Source organism: Exserohilum turcica (genome assembly GCF_000359705.1).
Source record: "Exserohilum turcica Et28A unplaced genomic scaffold SETTUscaffold_3, whole genome shotgun sequence".
In the NCBI taxonomy this organism is placed as follows: domain Eukaryota; kingdom Fungi; phylum Ascomycota; class Dothideomycetes; order Pleosporales; family Pleosporaceae; genus Exserohilum; species Exserohilum turcicum.
This window is the reverse complement of record NW_007360136.1, coordinates 913,574-933,148: the sequence shown is the minus strand read 5'-3', so window position 1 is coordinate 933,148 and position 19,575 is coordinate 913,574. Positions and strand designations below refer to the sequence as shown.

The 19,575-nt window shown below is 57.2% G+C and overlaps 7 protein-coding genes across 7 annotated transcripts; 3 read left to right on the top strand and 4 right to left on the bottom strand.

Annotated features, from left to right (window-relative positions):
* Positions 1–2,535: 2,535 nt before the first annotated feature.
* Positions 2,536–3,678, top strand: SETTUDRAFT_31994 (uncharacterized protein; the record flags this gene model as incomplete). Its single annotated transcript, XM_008028795.1, has 1 exon — positions 2,536–3,678. One exon carries the CDS (start codon positions 2,536–2,538, stop codon positions 3,676–3,678), a length of 1,143 nt encoding a protein of 380 aa, XP_008026986.1.
* Positions 3,679–3,742: 64 nt separating this feature from the next.
* SETTUDRAFT_41985 (uncharacterized protein) lies at positions 3,743–5,766 on the bottom strand (the record flags this gene model as incomplete). Its single annotated transcript, XM_008028887.1, has 2 exons — positions 3,743–3,768; positions 3,837–5,766. 2 exons carry the CDS (start codon positions 5,764–5,766, stop codon positions 3,743–3,745), a joined length of 1,956 nt encoding a protein of 651 aa, XP_008027078.1.
* Positions 5,767–6,919: 1,153 nt separating this feature from the next.
* SETTUDRAFT_163599 (uncharacterized protein) lies at positions 6,920–8,454 on the bottom strand. The gene is made up of 2 exons (XM_008029114.1): positions 8,307–8,454; positions 6,920–8,252 (listed from the first exon to the last, which is right to left on the bottom strand). The coding sequence occupies exons 1-2, from the start codon at positions 8,359–8,361 to the stop codon at positions 7,366–7,368; spliced, it is 942 nt and encodes a 313-aa protein (XP_008027305.1). The 5' UTR covers positions 8,362–8,454; the 3' UTR covers positions 6,920–7,365.
* A 139-nt stretch (positions 8,455–8,593) lies between these two features.
* Positions 8,594–10,834, bottom strand: SETTUDRAFT_116976 (uncharacterized protein). Its single transcript, XM_008029113.1, has 2 exons — positions 10,538–10,834; positions 8,594–10,484 (listed from the first exon to the last, which is right to left on the bottom strand). Exons 1-2 carry the CDS (start codon positions 10,808–10,810, stop codon positions 8,670–8,672), a joined length of 2,088 nt encoding a protein of 695 aa, XP_008027304.1. The 5' UTR covers positions 10,811–10,834; the 3' UTR covers positions 8,594–8,669.
* Positions 10,835–12,689: 1,855 nt separating this feature from the next.
* Positions 12,690–13,460, top strand: SETTUDRAFT_154392 (glycoside hydrolase family 61 protein; the record flags this gene model as incomplete). Its single annotated transcript, XM_008029112.1, has 3 exons — positions 12,690–12,753; positions 12,803–13,138; positions 13,192–13,460. The coding sequence occupies 3 exons, from the start codon at positions 12,690–12,692 to the stop codon at positions 13,458–13,460; spliced, it is 669 nt and encodes a 222-aa protein (XP_008027303.1).
* Positions 13,461–14,253: 793 nt separating this feature from the next.
* SETTUDRAFT_90044 (uncharacterized protein) lies at positions 14,254–15,249 on the top strand (the record flags this gene model as incomplete). The annotated part of the gene is made up of 1 exon (XM_008029111.1): positions 14,254–15,249. The coding sequence occupies one exon, from the start codon at positions 14,254–14,256 to the stop codon at positions 15,247–15,249; it is 996 nt and encodes a 331-aa protein (XP_008027302.1).
* Positions 15,250–15,548: 299 nt separating this feature from the next.
* Positions 15,549–19,342, bottom strand: SETTUDRAFT_91355 (uncharacterized protein; the record flags this gene model as incomplete). Its single annotated transcript, XM_008029110.1, has 3 exons — positions 15,549–16,336; positions 16,388–18,421; positions 18,481–19,342. 3 exons carry the CDS (start codon positions 19,340–19,342, stop codon positions 15,549–15,551), a joined length of 3,684 nt encoding a protein of 1,227 aa, XP_008027301.1.
* Positions 19,343–19,575: the final 233 nt, after the last annotated feature.

Below are 19,575 nucleotides of genomic sequence, written 5' to 3'. Positions count from 1 at the left end.
ATACGTAGGCGTCTCTGGCTGGCGGGGCTGGTACACAGACGATGGCTCTGGTTGATAAGGCTCATAAGCAGACGGCTCGGGTCGATAGGGCTCGTAGGAAGGAGTCGGCTCGCTAGGCTTTGGCTTCTCGCGCTCAACAGTGACCTCATCTGATGCATACTTTGGCTTTTCTTGCTTCTTGAGGTCGCCGTCGGAGACGAATTGCTCGCGGAATGATTCAGGCGTGGGTACATCAAAGTGGTGGAACTGGTTCTCTCCCCAGCTGACTCTAGACCTTGCGCGGTTCATATCATCTGACCTGGATTCGTCTATCGATTCGCTGACAGGCTCGACAGATGGCGTGGGCGAGGGAGATACACTACGCACAGATGACGCACGGCTACCTGGAGGGGTAGGCATAGTGAGGCTCAGTACCGGTATAGGGAGCGGCTGTTGCTTAGTTGGCCGGCCATCTCTTGTGGCAGTAAAAGCGTAAGAAGGCGGATACGGGGGCTGGATGGGTGGGTGGTCCTCATGCGCGTAGTAGGTTTGCAGGTCAGTGACACCCTCGTTGGGGTCTACGACGTGAACCTTTGGCAGATTGTCGTTCTCCAAAAGTTCCTTTGGAGCAAAGAAGTCGGCCTGTGATACCGGCTTAGCAGAATATCGGTCTTCCCAATCTCGTAGGATTTCGCGAGCTTCCTGGCGGGACGACTCTTTGAAGAGATCCGGATTGAAAATGTCTTCGTCGAATATGTCTTGCTCGACTTTGCTGGGCTCAATCGTCTTCACACTAGCCGACTCACGTTTTCCACGCTTGGACTCGCTGCTCTTTGAAGAAGACCGACGCTTGAGGCTGCGATCACGTTTTCGCTCCTTTTCCTTGGCCTTGACCTTCTCCTTCTCTTTCTCTTTCTCCCGTTCCCGTTCTCTCTCCTTTTCCTTGTCCTTGTAGGAAGAGATTGCGGCAGACGCAATCGCCGCGGCGGCACCCGCAGCCATGGCACTGGCAATGGATGATTTCTTGGTGTCTGGCTGCAAGACTTCACGTTCTCTGTCTTGCAACTCCTGCTCCTTGCGCTGCACGGCCGTGGCAGTGGAAGCGACCGAGGCGCCTGTGGGTTGTTGCTCCAGTCTTCGGGCTTGCTCAATTGCATAACGACTGCTGGGTTCTTGTGACTCGCGTTCCCTGCGTCGTCGCTCCAAGTCCTCTTGAATCTCGGCCTCGCGTCTTTCGGCCTCTTGTTGCTGGGCTTCACGGCGCTCTCTTCGCTGTCGCTCGGTTTCCGCTGCCTCGATAGCAAGCTGGCGGTGATGCTCCAGGTGAGCCGCGCGCTGTTGACGCTCGCGGTCCTCGGCCTCTCGCGCTTGGCGTGCTTGTGCTTCTTGCTGCTCACGACGACGATCGTTTTCAAGTCTTGCCAAACGCTCAATCTCCATGAACTTGCGCGCCTCTTCCTGCTGGCGCTGAAGCTCGCGGCGACGGCGCTCCTCTTCCTCGCGGCGGCGTTCTTCCTCCTGGCGGCGATGTTCGTCTTCTTGGCGGCGGCGCTCCTCCTCCTGACGTGCCGTCTCCTCGAGGCGAAGCAGTGTCTGGCGGCGCTCTTCTTCCACCTTGCGAGCTTCCTCTTCTTGTCGTTGCTGCTCCAGACGTGCGCGTTCTTCCTCTTCACGGCGTGCCGCCTCTGCTCGTCGTGCCTGATCCTCGAGTCGCAGTTGCTCTCGTCGTGCTTGGTCTTCTAGTCGTTGGCGCTCGCGGCGCGCGAGTTCTTCTGCTTCCCATTTCGCTTCTTCTTCTCGGCGCTGCTGTTCTCGATGCAGACGGTCCTCCTCTTCGCGGCGTGCCGCTTCTGCTCGTCGTGCTTGATCCTCTCGGCGCTGTTGCTCTCGGCGGGCGAGCTCCTCTTCTTCCCATCTTGCTTCATCTTCAAGCCGCTGCTGCTCGCGGCGAAGGTCGGCCTCTTCCTCAAGCATTTCTTGCTGCTTGCGTCGTTCACGCATCTCCTTTTCGACCTGTTCTTGGGTCAGGCTAAAGCGTACGTTGCTGGACTCACTTGGTGGACGGTCAGGCTGTCTAAATAGAGAAGCCGCTGCAGCCCCGGCGGTTGCAGCGAGTCCTGCCATGGCGACATCCCGTTTCCACGAAGAACTCTGGACAGGGGAAGAGTTGGCACGACGGAGTGGAGGAGGCTGAGAAGGTTGTGGGCTTTGGAAGAAGAAGTTCTGGGATTGGGATTGGGATTGAGTTTGAGTTGGAAAGGGAGGTTGTGAGGGCACTTGAGCGAACACCGGAGGTCCTGCAGGAGCAGTGTAACTGGGTTGCGATGATTGAGCAGAGTAGACCGTTCCAGGGACTTGGTGCACAGGCTGTGGTTGCTGAAGGTTTACAGAGCCAGGTCCTGAGGTGACTAGAGGCTGCGAGGTTACGATGGAGCTTGTACGTCGTGCATCAAAAGACGCGTTCGGGTCGTGGGGTGCAACAGGGTAGACGGATTGCAGCGTCTGCGCACTGCTCGAAATGCTGGCATCCGCCACCGGAGTCGCTCTGCCGACCGCATGTCTCACATGTCTGTAGGTGTCACGAGTAAAGGCAAGGATCGCAAAGAATACAAGCTTCAACGACCTTCGCGATCAAGCTCGAGCTCGAGCTCCGACTCTGGTCATGGCAAGTCTGGCTTGATTGGGACCGCTATTGGTGCAGGTCTTGCGGCAGCCGCCTTGGGGGCTACCTCATCCAAGAAGCGTCACGGCCGCTCCAGGTCACCCAAAAAGGTCCAAGTGCTGCACAACCGCAGAGAAAGCAATGATGAGGAGCGAATGAGAAGATCCCAAGAACTTCGCCGCATGGCCTCTCGAACCTCGAGCTCTGGAGCGTCTGTTATTGAGATTGGCCAGCACCACCAATACGAAGGCGGCTTTTTCCAAGGCTTCTTTGCAGCTCCTCCTCCAAAAGAGAAGCCTGTAAAGTCACCCAGTCTCAAGAAAAAGAAGAAGGGCTTCTTCAACTTTGCCAATGCCTCTACATCTTCATCTGACTCGGAAATGGCCTTTGGCACTGGCTATGTGAGGAGACGCAGACGATCGTCGCACACCAGGCGTCAGTCACCTAGCAGACGTCAGTCACCCAGCAGGCGCCAGTCACCTAGCCGGCCCCCGGTATCTAGCCGGCCCCCGTCAACCAGGAGGCGCGACTCGGATGAGCGACTCAAGGCTTCTCTCATTGGTCTTGGCGCCACTGCGGCTGCAATCACAGCAGCAAAGGCTGGCAAGAGGAAGCAAAGCCGAGAGACACTCGTCACCAAGGAGAACCGCCACAGCCGTAAGACGAGCCAAGCGTCCGGGCAGGGTTCGCTTTACGGGGATGATGAGTGGGAAGACCTGCCTGATGACGGTGCTTCTCAAGTTTCAAGCGATGGTGGTCTCGCATACGGTGACTACGGGTTGAAAAAGTCCAAGAGCAATGATTCTCTTGGGTCCAACGACTCGGGTACCAACAAATGGGGCTGGCGTTGGGGCTTTAGCAAGAAGAAGAGAAGGCCGTCTAACAACCTCTATGACAACATTGCCGAAACTTCGCTCATCGGACCCGCCGCAGCAGGCGCAGCAGGCGCTGCAGGTGCTGCGGCAGGCACAGCTGTTGGATCTGCCCACCGCCGTCACGACAGCGAGGCCGTAACTGTAGCTCTTGCGATCGAGTGACCGGCTACGACTTCGGCGTGACATGCGTGAGCGTCCAGACTTGATGCTATATGTGTCGTCAAAGTCATCGCGGGCCGCATTCAACACGGCCTTTCCAGCTTTGGCAAGACCGAGGCCTCCCAGGCCTCCCAGGCCGGCAGCTACCCAGCCGGCAGTACTGTTGCTTGTCTTGCGTCTGTCTTCGCCCGAGATGGAGCTTTGAGACTTCTTCTCCTTCAAATTGTAGCGCGATGATTTCTCAATGCCGCCAGAAGGCCGCATGTACTCGCTGGAACGGCGCTTGTAGTAGTGGTGCTTCCGTGGGGCATCTAGGACAGAGGAGCGGGGGTCGAAGCAGCCTTTGCAGACACCAATGTACTCGGTGTACTCTTCCATCTTTTGCACATCCTCGTAGTCCTTCCACCAATCGACGAATCGGGAAACGGGGCCGGTGTGCTGGTGGTGCTGTGCCATGCCGCCTGAGACGTAGCTGCTTGACGCGATCCCGTTTTGATGATGTCCATTGGGAGCGCCGGATGTCGAGTGGTTATGTGAGGAGGCGTGCGATTGTGCGTGTGAATGTGCGTGTGAATGTGTGTGTGAGTGTGTTTGTGATTGTGAATTCGAGTGCGTGTGTGAATTATGCTGGTGTAGACCATACGCCGCCAATCCCGCAGCGCCAGCGGCGTAGAGCCCGGTATTGCTGCCGGATGAAGACTTTTCGGGCTTGCTTGGACGAGGGGGCTTTGGCGGAGGCGTGCCTTCCACACCGTGTGTGCCTTCGCCGTACGAGGGAGGGTAGTTGCCGTTGTTGGCAGCAGAATTAGAGGAATTAGGGCCGTTTCCGTACATGTTGTAGATGGATGCAGGGGCAGCAGGGGTATTATTAGAGTATGAAGAGTATGCAGAAGGAGGGCGAGCATTGGACGAGCTGTGGTAGGTCGTGGAGTGCTCGTGACTAGAAGAGCTGTGGCCCATGGCGTATCCTAGGGCGGCGCCGCCGGCCATGGTCGCAGCAGATCCAAATGTGCTTGGCTTGTCCGGCCTGGACGAGGATGCTGGGCGCGGCGGCTTCTGGGGCGCGGGCGTGTCCTCGATGAAGGCTCCGGGCATGGACGAGCTCGAGGGCCGTGGAGGCTTGGACGACGACGGCGCGCTGGTGCTTTGCGCGTAGAACTCTGCAGCGGCGCCTGAGCCCGTGTCGGCAGCGGGATTGGGTTGTGCAGAAGCAGCCATGAGATGGGGCGTGTCCTGGCCAACGATAACCGACGGTGGCTGCGGGCGAACGCCCGGCTGTTGACTGACGGACTGGCCCTGGTCATTGTAGTAGTCGGCGGCGGCGCCAAAAGGATGGCCGCCGGGCAAGGCACCCGAAGCATACTGGGCAGGGTCCTGGCCAGGGAATTGGCTCTGCACGTGGCTCGACATGGCGTCGGGGCGGTGGTATTGCGGGTGTTGTGGGGAGGGTGATTGTTGTTGTGATGAGGGCAGTGGCGGGCCGTTGGCTCCCACAGGCAGAGCGCCGGACATGATGGGCGCTCCTGCCTGGCCGGGAAACTGCGAGAAGCCATCGGTGCCAATCTGGCCGCTGAAGCTGCGCTGGACCGACTTGGGGCTCTCGACAATGTCGCCGCGGTAGCCATCGGACTGCGACAGGCTCGAGGCCCGCTCGGAGCGCGTCGAGCGGCGCCTCTCCGTCTTGCGGTCCTTGTCTTTGCTCTTTTTCCTGTCCCGGTCGTCGCGCATGGTGGAGGCGGACGACTCTGCATAGCTGCTGCGACGGTCGTCGCGGCGGCGGTCGTAGCGGTCGTCGTCGTTGTTGCTGTTGTTGTTGTGCAGGTCGGTGTTTGGGGCGAAGCCCGAGGGGGCCCGCGGGCGCGGCGCCATGTCGTCGAGGGCGGTCCTGAACGAGGCCGTCGACGAGGCAGCCGTGTCGCGGCGGGAGCTGGAGGGCTTGCGGGTCGATGTGGACGAGACGAGGGAGCGGGTGTCTGGGTCTCTGTCCCGGTCGCGCTTGGAACGCGTGGAGTCGATGGAGCGGCGGCGGCGAGGGTCGTCGTCCTTGTTGGTCTGCGATGCCGCTGAAGCGCCCGTCAGCCTGCTCCACATGATGGCAGAGGCAGCGCAGTGGGCGGCCGGGGGCGGGTATTAGGGTGCAGTGCTGGCAATGGGTTGGGCGCAAACGAGATGAAGCTCGCGGCGGGCTAGCTGGGTATATCGCTGTAGGCGGTTGCAAGTAAGAGACAGGAGGGGGAATCGTCAAATCGTCATGTCGTAATTGGTATTGGTACAAAAGGCAGGGTGAAGCAAAAAAGGCGGCGTGGGATGCGCGCAATGCCAAACGAAAACACGATGCAGCAGAAGCAGAGGCAGAGGCGGCGGCGGCGGCGTGCAGTGCCAATCGCAAAGGATGAAGGTGTGGTAGAGAGCAGCTGAGGTGCTCTTCTCTGGGCCTGGTCTGGCACCCAAGCCCCGGCCACCAACTGAGCTGGCGGCAAGGGTTAGCCCCGGTCCGCTCACAACCTGGAGGCGAGGCTGGTCCAATGGCCGCAACATGGCAAATGCTCCTTCGTGCGGATCATGCTGGGGGGGCCCTCTTGCGCTGCGACTCCCACTCCCTATCGTGTGCGTGTGTGCATGCGTGTGTGCGCGTGTGCGACCGTGTGTGAGGATGTGTGCAGGGCTCATTTGCTGGCCGCTTGACACTTCTGACGTTTGCGCGCGCGTCACGGACAACCACGTTGCGCGCGCGAGGGCGCTGGGCAGCAAAGGCGGGCGCGCGAGGGTGCTGAGGCCAGAGGAATGGCATGGCATAGCATGGGATGACAAACATGGCCTGCTATCTCGCCCTCGGCCTGCCAGCCCATCTTGCCCCGTCTCTGTCGCCCGCCCATCCATCACATGCATGCATGCAGCACTGGCCTCTTGTTCCCGCCCCTACACCTAGTCGGTTCGATTCCCACTCGGCCCAAACGGTCCCACCTGTTCTAATTGACGCGCCTCCCAACCTCGCGCCACACATGCACACATTCTCACAATCAGTCTTTCGTCCACACACACACGCCCACTGACCACGTCCATTGTCCATTGATCCGCTCTCGTGCGACATGCATCGCCTATCTGGTCTCATCTTCGCCCGGTGTGACCGCTGCAACATATCTGTATCTAGTATATGCATGGCCACCCCGCCAGAAAAAAAAATATGTGCCCAGTGTCCGGTGTGACCGCGGCCCAAGCTCCCCCCCCCCCCCCCCACCTTGTTGTGTTCCTCGGTGTTGCGACTCGCCGAAGCTGTTAGTAGTGTCAATCGTTTGAAGCTTGCTTCGCCTGTCCTTTTCTTTTTTTCCACCCAATGCCGCTCCGCCAATGGCCAAGTGCCAGATGCCAAATCCCATTGCTCCGCGGCCACGTGATCTGGCCGATGCAAGTCGCCGCCGCCCTCAGGCAATCCCGTCCTTCACCCAGCAATGCGCCTTGCATTCGATCCTCGGCCCATATCATACCCTGCATCCATCTCCAACCCACACGTGCAAGTCCTGAGAGCCTCCCTTCCCCACGCCTACTAATACTGTCCATGTGTACATATGTATGTGTATGCAGTGCACAAGCCAGAAAGCCCTTAGTCGCGGAGCCTGCTTGCGCCATGGAGCAAGCCCTATAGCCGTCGCTCGCTTCTCCTAACCATGCCCCACACACCTGTCACTTCCATTAGGGCCGTCCGCCTGCCATGAGCATCTGGCGAATCTGCATAATCTGCGCGCGGTACTCGGGCGTCAGCTGATCAATCTGCTGCGGCGTAAGCGCCATGACCTGCGCGTATAGCGCCTGCTGATCCATGGCGCCCGGCTGCTGCGGCTGCTGTGCTGGTGGAGCTTGTCCGTATGCCTGCGGAGCAGCCGCCTGGGGCTGTGGCGGTGTCGGCGCTACCTGTGGCGCATATCCACCGTAGTTCACGGGTGCTCGCGCCACTTGGGCTGGTGCTTGCTGGACCGGCTGCACAGGCGGCGCTTGCGCAGGAGCCGCCGATGTTTCCACCAGCGACGTCAGAATCTGCGGGTCGACCAGCTGCAGGAGAAGAAGCGACTGGAAGATAGCGTAGGCTAGCTGAGGCGCCTGACGCAGCAGTTCCGTCGCCTTGCCCGGGTCCGTCATCACTAGGCCCTTCATCTGCGAGAGAATGTCGAGGAGCTGGTCCGGAGGAAGCGTCGAGAGCGTGCGCGAGATGGCGTCGGGGCACGTGAGGTTGGGCGGTAGCTCCACGCCCGGCGGCAGAGGGCCAAGTGTGCTCGACGGCTGCGCTGGCGGAGGCCCGCCCGCTGCCTGCCCGTTCATGCCCATCGCCGGCGCGTTCTGCTCGCGGTTCGAGGGCGCGTTGTCGCCCGAGCCGCTCTCGTTGGACCAGTCGACCCTCAGCTTCCTTCCCATGAGATCGTAGTCGTTGAGGTTGCGCACCGCCGACGCTGCTGCATCCGCGTCGGCAAACTCTGCGAACCCGAAGCCCTTGGGCCGTCCCGTCTCCTTGTCGTATACCAGCCGGAAGTTGTTGACCTGTCCGACGCGACCGAGGGTTTCCACAATGAGCTCTTCGGTTCCGCCTGTTTAACCGTGTCAGCAATGCCCTTGCGCGATGCGCCTGTATGGGCGCATACCGTAGGGAATATTTCCGATAAAAACCACGCGGCCGGCCTTGTCGTTGGGCGCCATGATGTCTGATCGAATGCTTCCGGTCGAGGGCTGTGTGCGGGTGTGTGCAGATGGAGACGCTCGGTGACCTGGTGATGTTAGGAGGACAAACGTGGTAGACGTTTCTCTGAGCAGCCAGGTGCTCTGAGCTACCGTAGGTCCAAGCTTGGCGCGTCCAGGCACGCGCTCAGCCTTGCCTCTCTCACCAATTTCTGCCCACATTCCACTCATGTAGCAAACTTGAAATTTGGGTGCAAAATCTAATATTTACAACTACACTATACTAATACTAAGGTCTATGAAACACTTCTCTACTTTCCTACAGCTTCCTACAACTTTGCGCTCTGCGGCGTGCAGCATTGGCCGTCCTTGGCAACAGTCGCAGTCACGCTCGGCTGGTGATGCTGCTCGCTCAGCAAACTGCTCTTGTTGAATGCCTGCTCGCTGGGGGGAACGTCCAGTGCAGGGTTCTTGTCGAAGAAGTTGACCGGCTTCAGATGAATCTTCAAAATCTCACACGGCATAACGGGAAAGTCCTCGATCCTAGGGACGTGGTTAATGCCCGCCTGGATGTACACGACAAGGTCTGTGTCCTTGACATTCTCGTTCCTCTCGGCCCACGCCCGCACGCCAGTTCCTCCTCGTGACTGGTTCGTGTATGTGCCGCCCGCATACAGTTCGCCGTCCTTGTGCTTGACGACGTAGATGTTATGGTCTGAAAACTCGGCGCGCTTGTAGTTGAAGCTGTCCTTGTCCGACAGGATCTTCTGGAAGGGAGGTGCTTGGATCTTGTATGCGACTGCCTTGCCATTGATTGGGTTTCGTACATTCGGGTTCTGGATTTTGAATGTGCGGTTGTTCTCATAGGCAATGTCGTAGCCCCCAGACTGCTCTACAACAGTCTCCTGGACATAGTACCCTGTTCCATGAGGGTTGAATTCCGAGCGGGGCATGGCAAAGGCCTCGTCGTACACCAGCCGGTTGTCGTAGCCGTCAATCATAGGGTCAACTCGCAGCGAGAAGATGTGCTGGTGGTGGGCTGCAAGCACACCGGGGTGCACAACTGTGCCAAAGGGCACATCGACGCCTTCGTCAATCGGCTGTGTGCTCAGAATACCCGTTGCCCGAATCTCGTAGCTGATTTCTCCAGCCTGGTTGAAGAGGAAGGCGAGAATGTACTCGTAGTTGCTGACAGTGATGATGCTCTGGAGCACCAACTCTCGGCTGCGAGTGACTACTGCGCGCCCAGTGCGGTAGTTGGTGTGCTTGAAGCCGATGCCAGCATCTTGCTCGTGGATACACACTACGTTGGGCATATCGAGAACACCACCCTTGTCGTCTGACAGTACCGAGCTTAGATAGTAAATGGAACCCAGACAGTCACAGCCAAGCTTGAGGTTGTTCGCCATGATACCAGCACCGGCATCGCCCAGGTCAAAGGCACTCTTCTTGAAGTATGGGTGGCGGGGGTCCGCATAGGGAATGTTCATGTCGCTCAGACTCAGCCTGTAGAAGAGACTGCGGTTGTCGTAGCGAACATCGTAAAGCACCATGCCCTCACGCTGGTTGAAGCCGACTCTGAATTGCCACTTTTGCCATGAGAGGACGCTTGATGTCCCCTCTTGTTGAACCTGGAAGCTTGCACCTTCAGGCTGAATTACGTTGAGCGGCTTGAGGTCTGTCCGCAGCTTCTGCGCCTCGGGAATGTACTCGTTGGGCGGTTGGATCTTGTACTTCTCTACCGGCTTGATGGTGTTATCAGCACCAGTAGGCAGCAAGTCGATGCGAATAACCGTCATAGTCTCGGTGCTAACCACTGGAGAAATGGGCAATGGCATCGCATAGTGGTTGGAGTCGACCTCGGAAGAGTTGTTCGGGTCCCTCAAGTAGAGGAAGCACTGGTAGAGCCTATCCTCGTCACCAATGCCATCGGAGCCGTAGATCCAGGGGTCGCTGATGATCACGGTGCCTTCGGGAAGTTGGAGCTTGGCGATTTCAGCCTTGACTTTTTCATCCGCAAGCGCGGCCTTTTCAATGGCAAGAATCTCATCTCCGTCTCCGTTTGCATGGAGAAACGGCCCTAGCAGGGAGTTCCGCTCCACCCGGCCGGATGTCAGGTCGACAATGGCTTCATGGAATTTGCTCTTTTTCGGTAGTTAGCGGCAAACCCATCAAAGGTCCCGGATGCTTCACTTACCGTGTTTCGGATGTAGTAGTTGATGAAGGCCTTTCTCGGGATGGAAGGCAGAGGTTTGCCGTCATGTTCGGCCTCCAAGTACTGGAGAACCTCGACCTTGGGTGGCTCTTGCAGCGTCACGACCTTGAAGTGCAGGTCCGTCTGTGCTGGCCAGGATGCCTTGATGATAGCGGCGGCACTCTGCAGTTCTGCTGCTGACAGCGGGGCAAGAGGGTGGCAAGGGCCCGACTTTGTGCTCTGCGGGGCAGGGTTGGTGACGTGCTCTGCGGACATATTGGATCAACACGTAATAACAGCAAGGCTGGTTTCTGATTCTCAGCTGTCAGAGTCATGGAATAGAGGATAACGCATATTTAACCAAGTCCAAAAAAACGGCTGGACCTGCTACAAAAGGATAATATTGCCTGACGATAAGCCAGTGGATTTGCTTCTGCTATCTGCAGCTAGGCGCAAGGACTTTCTGTATACGTAATATCGAGTCACTTGCACAGCCCCGCTATCGCTGTAGCCCGTCTTTGCTACACACTTGAGCAGCCAGTCAGTCAATCCTAGGTGACGGATACATATCCGCCATTTTCATTCGTCAGAGCCAGCCGCAGTAGATACGTCAAACAAGTGTGCAATAGCGCACCCCGAATGATGTATCTCGCAGCCAAGACGCTCGCTGACCCCAACACCCTCCTTGACTCCCAGTATATCGACGTCCAAACAACCAGGCCGACAACTCGGATCGTATACTGCACACCGTCTCTGCAGTCGTAGTTGCGTAATCGAAAGCGTCGAAGCAATCCAGATATCCTCAGAACGATGGTGTTAGGCGATCCGCAGACTTGATCTGGAATTTTAGCATCGCCAGCTCGACCGCAGATCCACAAATGGAACCAAGCAGTACGCCGAGTGGTACCTCGAAGAGTTTCTTTGTCACCTACTGCTTGTGACACAGCAAAACGTGGTTGCAGGCACGCGGTGTACGCGGTGTGGACATTGGGAATAACAAGTGGGCGATGTTGTCCGTTTTGTGTGGCCTCGGGACCCAACCTGGAAGAACCAACTTTTAACCATGCGACGAGCCTAGGCAACTTACAAATCCTCCGGATACCGGTGCCAGGCGATCCGAAATTGGCGGTTTCGATTTCCTTTTAATCTATCGCATGTCCACATTCGATGCTCTGAAACGCAGGAAAACTGGACCCAAGCCGATCCCCCAAGTCATGGCCAAAGTCGGTGCCTGACTACGTTACTGTCGGCACTACTGGGAATAATACGAGGGGTGGGAACTATCTGGAGTATGCCATGACGGCCAGGCTTTCATGCCCTCGCAGAGCTTGGTAAGGCCTAAAGTCACGTTGGACAACCAATATTTCTGCTACACCATGCATGAAGCTGTCACTGACGCACGGTCCGTGCACAGGAACCAGTTTCAAACACTCGCCCAAGACGTTGACATTTTGCCGTAGTACACGTCCAAGCATCAGCCTCAACGGTACAAGTATGGAAGACGGTCTTGTTTCCTTTTTCCTTCGATCGGTTCGCGGTCCGCCTTTGCTGGATCCACGCCAATCAAAACATATTAGTCCACATATTAATATATCTTAAGCATCGAGCGTTACTGGATTCCACAGAGGCGCCAATCTGGTTTCGCAAACCCCACAGACCCACAGCTGTTTACTCCTTGGCCGTTTTCATTCGCTCGCATGGCTCGCTTGACACGTGCATGTCCAAATGCTGTTCATCCTAGATTACAGAGTATTGTACTGGCAATATCGGTGGCTGTGTTGCCACACGCCGTCCCTGACATTGTGTCACCAGGACGTCCCGAGAAGGAAGCTCGGCGAGCCACCACCGGCAATGAATCTCCACAACTGCGTCACGTCCCGAGTCGCTACCAGTATGCACAGCGCCAGCGTATCTACCCTGTGACGGTTTTTCATTTCGAGTTTCAGACTAGATCCAATCACGCCTCGAGCCTGAACTGTTTGGACATGCATGGAAGCGGGCAATATGGAGTTGCAATATGGCACTGGAAGCCAGCCAAGGCCTACAGAAGTGTATATAAGACAAGGAGAGGTTCGCCTTGCATTCTGTACCACGATCAACAGCACTTCCATTCCATTCACTACCTTTACTACACGCCTTTCTTCCAGCATCAACCATGAAGTGCTTCGCTGTTGCCACTCTAGCCCTGGCGGCTCTCACTGAGGTTGCTCAGGCTCATTGTAAGAGACACTGCAGTGCAGGAAGAGCCATACGTTAACAGCCAGAAAGACATCTTTGAGTACCTGACTGCCAACGGTGCCAAGGGAGGTCTCTTCCAGAACATCAGGCCTGTGCCCAACAACAGCCCTGTTACCGACCTGTCCTCCAACAACCTCCGCTGCAATGTCAACGGAGGCAGCGGCAGTGGAACCACGACTGTCTCAGTCGCTGCTGGTTCCAGTGTCTCTTTCACTGCCGACCAGGCCGTCTACCACCAGGGTCCCGTCACCTTCTACATGACCAAGGTCGACTCCGCGGCATCCGCAGACGGCTCCACCGATTGGTTCAAGATCAAGGAGATTGGTCCCGATTTCTCCGGTGGCGACGCCAAGTGGGACATGAGCAGTACGTCGAGGATTCTGAGAGTTTGAAGGAAAAAATTGCTAATGTGGTTTCAGCCACCTACTCGGTCAACATCCCCTCGCAAATCGCTGCTGGCGAGTACCTGCTCCGCATCGAGCAGCTCGGCATCCACAACCCCGGCAGCCCGCCTCAGTTCTACATTTCTTGCGCACAGCTCAAGGTCACTGGTGGTGGCAGCGGCAAGCCTTCTCCTACCACCAAGATCCCCGGCCACGTCAAGTCGACCGACCCGGGCTACACTGCCAACATCTACGCCAACTTCAAGAGCTACACCGTTCCCGGACCCAAGGTCGCCACATACTAGATGTGCTCATGGGAATGGCCTTTGTGCTGCTGGCCTGGCACCAAGATGGCCTAGGCGCTCCTTTTTTTTTCCGCCGGTCTTCTTCCGAACCACAAGTTCACACCTCCTTCTTCAATGTATATACATCTGTTGTATAACACTTTGCTGTTGATATATATCCCCACAATTCTACAGAGATTTGCCTTTTGCGGGTAAATCCCATATTTTACGAATAAATCAATGTTAAACATGCAAGCTTGCATGATTGATGTCCGTTGCTGAAATCTCTTCACTTCATATTACTGATCCAGCCCTGTATTGTCGTTCTATTGGTTCACTGAAGAAAATAAGGGGGTTTGCTCATTTGTGAAGCTGCTGCTTTGGTCACGGACTTGGTTCGCAAAATACCCCGATCAAGAATATTGAATGTGATATGCCTGTTTGCCCGGTTGTATGTAATATACCAGTGTGTCCGCCAGTCGAACCCTCCGTTTCCTTAATCACACTGGACTTCCCCCTTGACTCTCCCCCCCTTGACGGACACATTCCATCGCGCCGACACCGTGTGAATCGAGCAGTGTTCGCAAAACCCATCACTCCTCCTCTTCACACATCGCCGCCCACATGCCAACACCCACAGCACAGTCTTATATCTCGCAGAACCGAGCATCATGGCCACCAGTTCTCCGTGCCATCGTCCTTTCGCTCATCCCCTCCCTTAGCTCGAGCAGCAGCCAGCGTACAAGAAGGCACCCAACCTGAAGCCACCGAACTTCCTCCTCTCCCACCTCCCCCTTTTTTTTCCCCTCCCTCAATGTCAGCAGGCCCTCCACCCGGCCACGCCTGGCACCCCAACGTAGGCAACAACCCGAACATAAACCGCGAACCGCCGCCGCCTCCCCTCGACGGCGCTGCGCCCTTTGCTCCAGCTCCAGCCCCAGCCCCAGCCCAAGTCGTCGTCGAGCACCAGCACCACAACCCCGTGTACGCACCCCCGCTTCCCATTGGCATCGCGCCGCCCCTCGGTATACCCATAGGTGCGTTTCCACCCATCTTCATGGACCCATTTGTGGGTTTCGCACCACACCCACTACCGGGCGCCGCGCCCCTCGCTCCCATCCGCAGCGGAAACTTCCTGCCAAATGCTCAGTACGGCATAGGCTTTGGTCTGCACGCAGCCGGGGTCCCGATTCCGCCGCCGCCGCCAGGTAGTACGCTCGCGCCTTTTGCGGCTGCGGCGCCGCTCTGGACCATGGGTGGTGGCGGGCTGGCGTTTGGAAATGTGCCTGTGGCAGGAGTGCCGCCTGTGGTGCCCATGGTGCCCATGGGCGGAGGAATAATGGGAGGAGCGACACAGCACGCGCGTGCCGCGCCGCTCTTCCACGACGCGAATAACGGACACGCGGCACAGCCCGCGCAGACTGATGTGTCGCAGATTGCGGGCGGGATCCCCGCGGGCGTCATGCTAGTTGAGTCGGCGGAACACACCATCTTCATGCGCATCACGGGCAACATTTGTCCGTGGCTCTCGCCAGGCGCCCAGCTCCCTGTGGAGCAGCTCGCGGCTGCCAGCACCACGGGGCTCAACCGCTTGATCCAGATATGCAATGAGGGTGTGCCTGTCGAGGAGCTCGAGGGCACCGCCGTGACGGAATGTATTGAGTTGGGGAATGGGCTGTGGGAAAAGGGCCAGACGTTTAGGTATAATGATGCGGTGTCCAAGGTGCTGACGATGAAGGATGCTGGCTGGGATAATACGAGGAATCGGGCTGGGGGCAATTCGCTGCATCTTTGGGGACATAGGGTGTAGGGCTGTGGTTGTGTTGTTTGCTTGGGTAATGTGGCAAGGGAGATGTCGTGTAATATCTGGGGAGGGTTGATGTGTTCATTCTTACTTGTGCTGCTTACTTACTTACGATAGATATGTCCGTCCATATTCCTGGCTTTTTACTTCACTTCACTTCCTTGCAATTGCCCCCCCTCCCCCTTTTGTCTTAGTCACCATCTATCTATATCTGTTAGACAAGCACAACACATATAACCACTGAAAGCACTAGAAATAAATAAAAATGGAACCTTTCATCAACAACATATACATCTATTCTACTTCTATGCGAGCGAGTTCCTGACAGTCGAATTCCTCGCCATGGAATTCCTCGCCAACGAGTTCCTCACCGTCGAATGGCGTATCGTCGAGTTGCGCACACTCTCATCATGCAGCAATCTGGCTGTATATTTCTTCTTGCCGCCGCCCAATTTGCGCCACGCCCTACCGATCCAGCGCTCCCTCTCCATTTTGAGTACCACGTACGCCAGGAACCTGTATACGATAGCGCAGATGCCCAGGGCCATGATGTTCATTTCCGGGTTGTGGTTGAGGCGGTACAAGTCGAGGACCTGTTCGCCCGTTTGGATGGGGCACTGGCCGTTGACGCGCTGCCAGTCTTCGCATGAGAAGTTGAGGCCGCGCAGTGTGTAAGGAGCCATGTTTCCGACGGCCCATTTGACGGGGGACAGGTGGTTCCAGGCCTGGAGGAAAGCTGGGATTTCGAGCGAGAGCACGCCGCCCATGACCTGGGCGACGCTGAGGAACACCGACATGCAGTTTACGGAGAAGCCTGTGTGCGTGAAGAGCGTGTTGAAGGCTATGCCCAGGCTCTCGCCGCAGCTCGTCATGCAGAAGGCGTTGAAGGTGATGATGAAGTAGGTTTGTGCGTCGCGCTGCAGGCCGACGGCGAAGACGGCGAAGAGCGCGAAGATGAGGCAGCTGAGGATCTCAAACGGCGTCGTGATGGAGATGTAGGTGAGGAAGAAGGCTTCCACGCCGTAGACGCGGTCGTCAAAGTCGCGGTAGAAGACGTCGCGCTCCGTGGGGTATACGGCAATGTTGTTGAGCACTGGACGGTGTTAGTATATTTCCCAGTCCGGTAAGAACAAGGCGGACTTACTGCCGACGAAATAAAGAGGTGCAATTTCCACCAAGAGTCCAAGTCGGTTCTGGACATAGAAATAGTTTGTCTTGAGGGGCGCAAAGTAGAGTGAAAGAACGATACCAAGACCCACGACTTGCATGATTCGCGCAATGATGATGTCGGGCTGGCGCAGCAAGTTCTTGGTGGCACGGCGGATCAGGATCGAGTATGCGGTGAGGAACGACGACGGCTCGCGAGCCATACTGCCCAATTCTGCAGGCGTAGTAATGGAGCCGGTACGGGCAACGGGAAAGGCATCGGGGGTCCATGATTGAATGAGCTTGCGCACTTTCTTCCTGCTGGCTACCTCGCGTGCTTCGTGCTGGAGGTCGACGGTGATCAAGTCGAGGGCAAAGTCGGCCGGATTGACGTGTTCTGGACACTCGTAGCCTAGTCCTGCAAAGTGCGGTAACATGTCTGTGGAATGGCCTGAGAAAATGGGGTGGCCGCCGCGAGCGAGCAGGAGAACGTTGCCGAAAAGACCAAACAGGTCACTGCGTGGCTGGTGGATCGTCACGATGAGCGTGCGGCCTTCTTGCGCCAGGCCGCGGAGGACGTCGACGATGGAGAGGGCAGTGAATGCATCCAGGCCGGAGAGAGGTTCGTCAAGCAACAGCACCCGCGGCTCCGTGAGAATCTGCACGGCAATTGTCACTCGACGCTTCTCGCCGCCACTAATACCCTTGACAATATCGTTGCCGATGAGATTGTCTGCGCAGTCCTTGAGACCCATCTTCAGCAGGATCTCCTCTGCCTTTTGCATCTTCTGTTCCTTGGACATCCATTTTGGCAACCGCAATCCAGCTGCATAGCGGAGAGTCTCGCGCACGGTAAGCGAAGCCAAAAGTGCGTCGTCGTCCTGTGTGACAAAGGAGCAGATGGAGTGGACGACTTCGCGAGCAGGTATCAGGCCGTTGTACGTCATGGAACCATACTGCTTGTATCGCGTTGCTGTGTCGTCCTTGAGTCGCATAGCCATACTATTCAGCAGAGACGTCTTTCCAGAGCCCGATGGCCCCATGATGACGTTTAGAGACCCAGGCCGGAAGTCTGCCGTGATGGGGTTGAGGATCGACTTTGTCCAGCGCTTACGCAGCGAGCGCTTCTCCACGTCCATTCCATAGCTCTCTAATCGAATATCAATTGTCCGCACGTCCTCGGGCGGTCGCGCACTCATCTTCTCCTTGCCGGCCGAAGCATCCATGTTGGTTGGTCTTGCACGCGCCATTACAATCTCGGCATTCCAGAACTTGAGTAGCACACCAGCACCAAGGTAAAAGGCAATAGCGAAGCCCAGGAGCGCAAGGATGGGCCTCCAGACCCAGTCTTTTGGAAAGCCGAGCGTAGCCAGGATAAAGTCGCCGTCGTATTCTTTGCAGGCCGGGTTCGACCGTCCACCCTCGTACGGACAGTCGTAGAACTGGCCGGTAAACTCATTGGCGCACAGGGCGCCGAAAGCGTAAAAGACATAGGCAGTCCACTTGGTCCAGCGCACGTAGATGGGAATGGTGTTTGCCTGAATAAAATAACCGCAGCCCATGGACTGCAGAGTGTATGCCAGGTTGGCGACCAAGCTCGCGCCAGCAAAGCTCCTCGAGCAGGCAATGCATGTCATGGCGAAACAGACTGCGATGTACTGGTGGAGCAGTATGATGCCGAAGAAGGTGAGGAACTGGGCTCCGTCGGCACGGAAGCCGCAGAAGAAATAGTAGATGAGGGAGAAGAGGAGGGGCACGGGAACGTCCTCGATGAAGATCCTGGCCAGTCGTCTAGAAATGAGAAATGCAGGTATGCTGACGACGCCTTGCCGTGCTTCCTCGTCGAACAGCTGGATGTCAGTGGTCAGCCGGTATGTCTCGTACAGCAGGACGAGATATCCCTGGAGCGCAGCCGCATTGTATAGTGCTCCTTGGCGCGATCGAATGCCGGTCAAAGACCCGTCCATGTTCAGGAATATCCAGCCTGTAATTATGGCCATGCCAATGGCTTCCACCAGACTGCCAAACATGCCTGCGATGGGAATGTCGTGTCAGTAGGAGCCCGCGTGCGCTTGTGGAGAGTATGCTTACCCATTGGATCGCGAATGGTGACGGTCCACGTTCGCGCCGTCAGCACACGAGTCTGCTGGATGAGCGAGGTGCGGTTCTTTCTCCTTCGCTGGGCAGAAGATTTTGTAAAGGTCGTAGTCAAAGGGCCAGATGCGTCCTTTTCGTTCAGGGCACTGTTGCAATGCTCTCTCCATGCTGCTATCACGCGACCCACACGTTCACGGGCGGCCAGTTCTGCTTCCTCGCTCCGGTTGTCAATGCTGACAACATCGATCAGATACTCTGCTGGGTTGGTGAATGGCGGCATTTCATAACCCAGCTTGGCAAAGTAGGGAAGGCATTCCTTGGCACTGCCGGCATAGGCAGGGCTGCCGCGTGACAGGAGGATGACATTGTCGAACAGGTCCCAGATCTCGGAGCGCGGCTGGTGGATGGTGACTATGATGGTCCTCCCTTTCCTGGCCAGGTCGCGCAGAGTCTTGACCACCTGGAAAGCGCTTGTCGAGTCGAGTCCGGTGGTGGGCTCGTCCAGCCAGAGCAGCGACGGGTTGGACAGCAGCTGGACGCCAATGCTTGTCCTCCTCTTCTCTCCGCCCGAACAGCCCTTGTGCGCATGGTTGCCGATTCTCGTGTCGGCCGCCTCTTTCAGGCTCAGCTCGAGAATGACCTCTTCGACCAGCTGCCTTCGCTCGTGCTGGGTGACGGACGAGGGCAGCCGCAGCTGGGCAGCATACGTCAGTGTTTCTCGCACCGTCAGGGTGGGGAGCAGAATGTCCTGCTGGATGACATAGGCGCTTCTAATCTGCGACGCATCCTCGCTGCCGTTGAACAGGGTGCGCCCCGACGTGGCCAGTCGGCTCCCTACGGCCAGCCGGCCGCTCATGGAATTCAGCAGCGACGTCTTCCCGCTGCCACTCCCTCCGATAATGGCGGTCAGGCTGCCGGACGGCATGTCTGCCGATATGTCGTCGAGGATGGTCTTGACATGGCTCTGGTCTGCGGGCGCCTTGGGCTTGGAAAAGAGGCGGGCCAGGGCATTGGGCGACTCGTCGACGCAGACGGAAAGATGCTCGAGGCGCACGGCGACGGGGTCGACCTCGCGCAGGGAGATGCCGT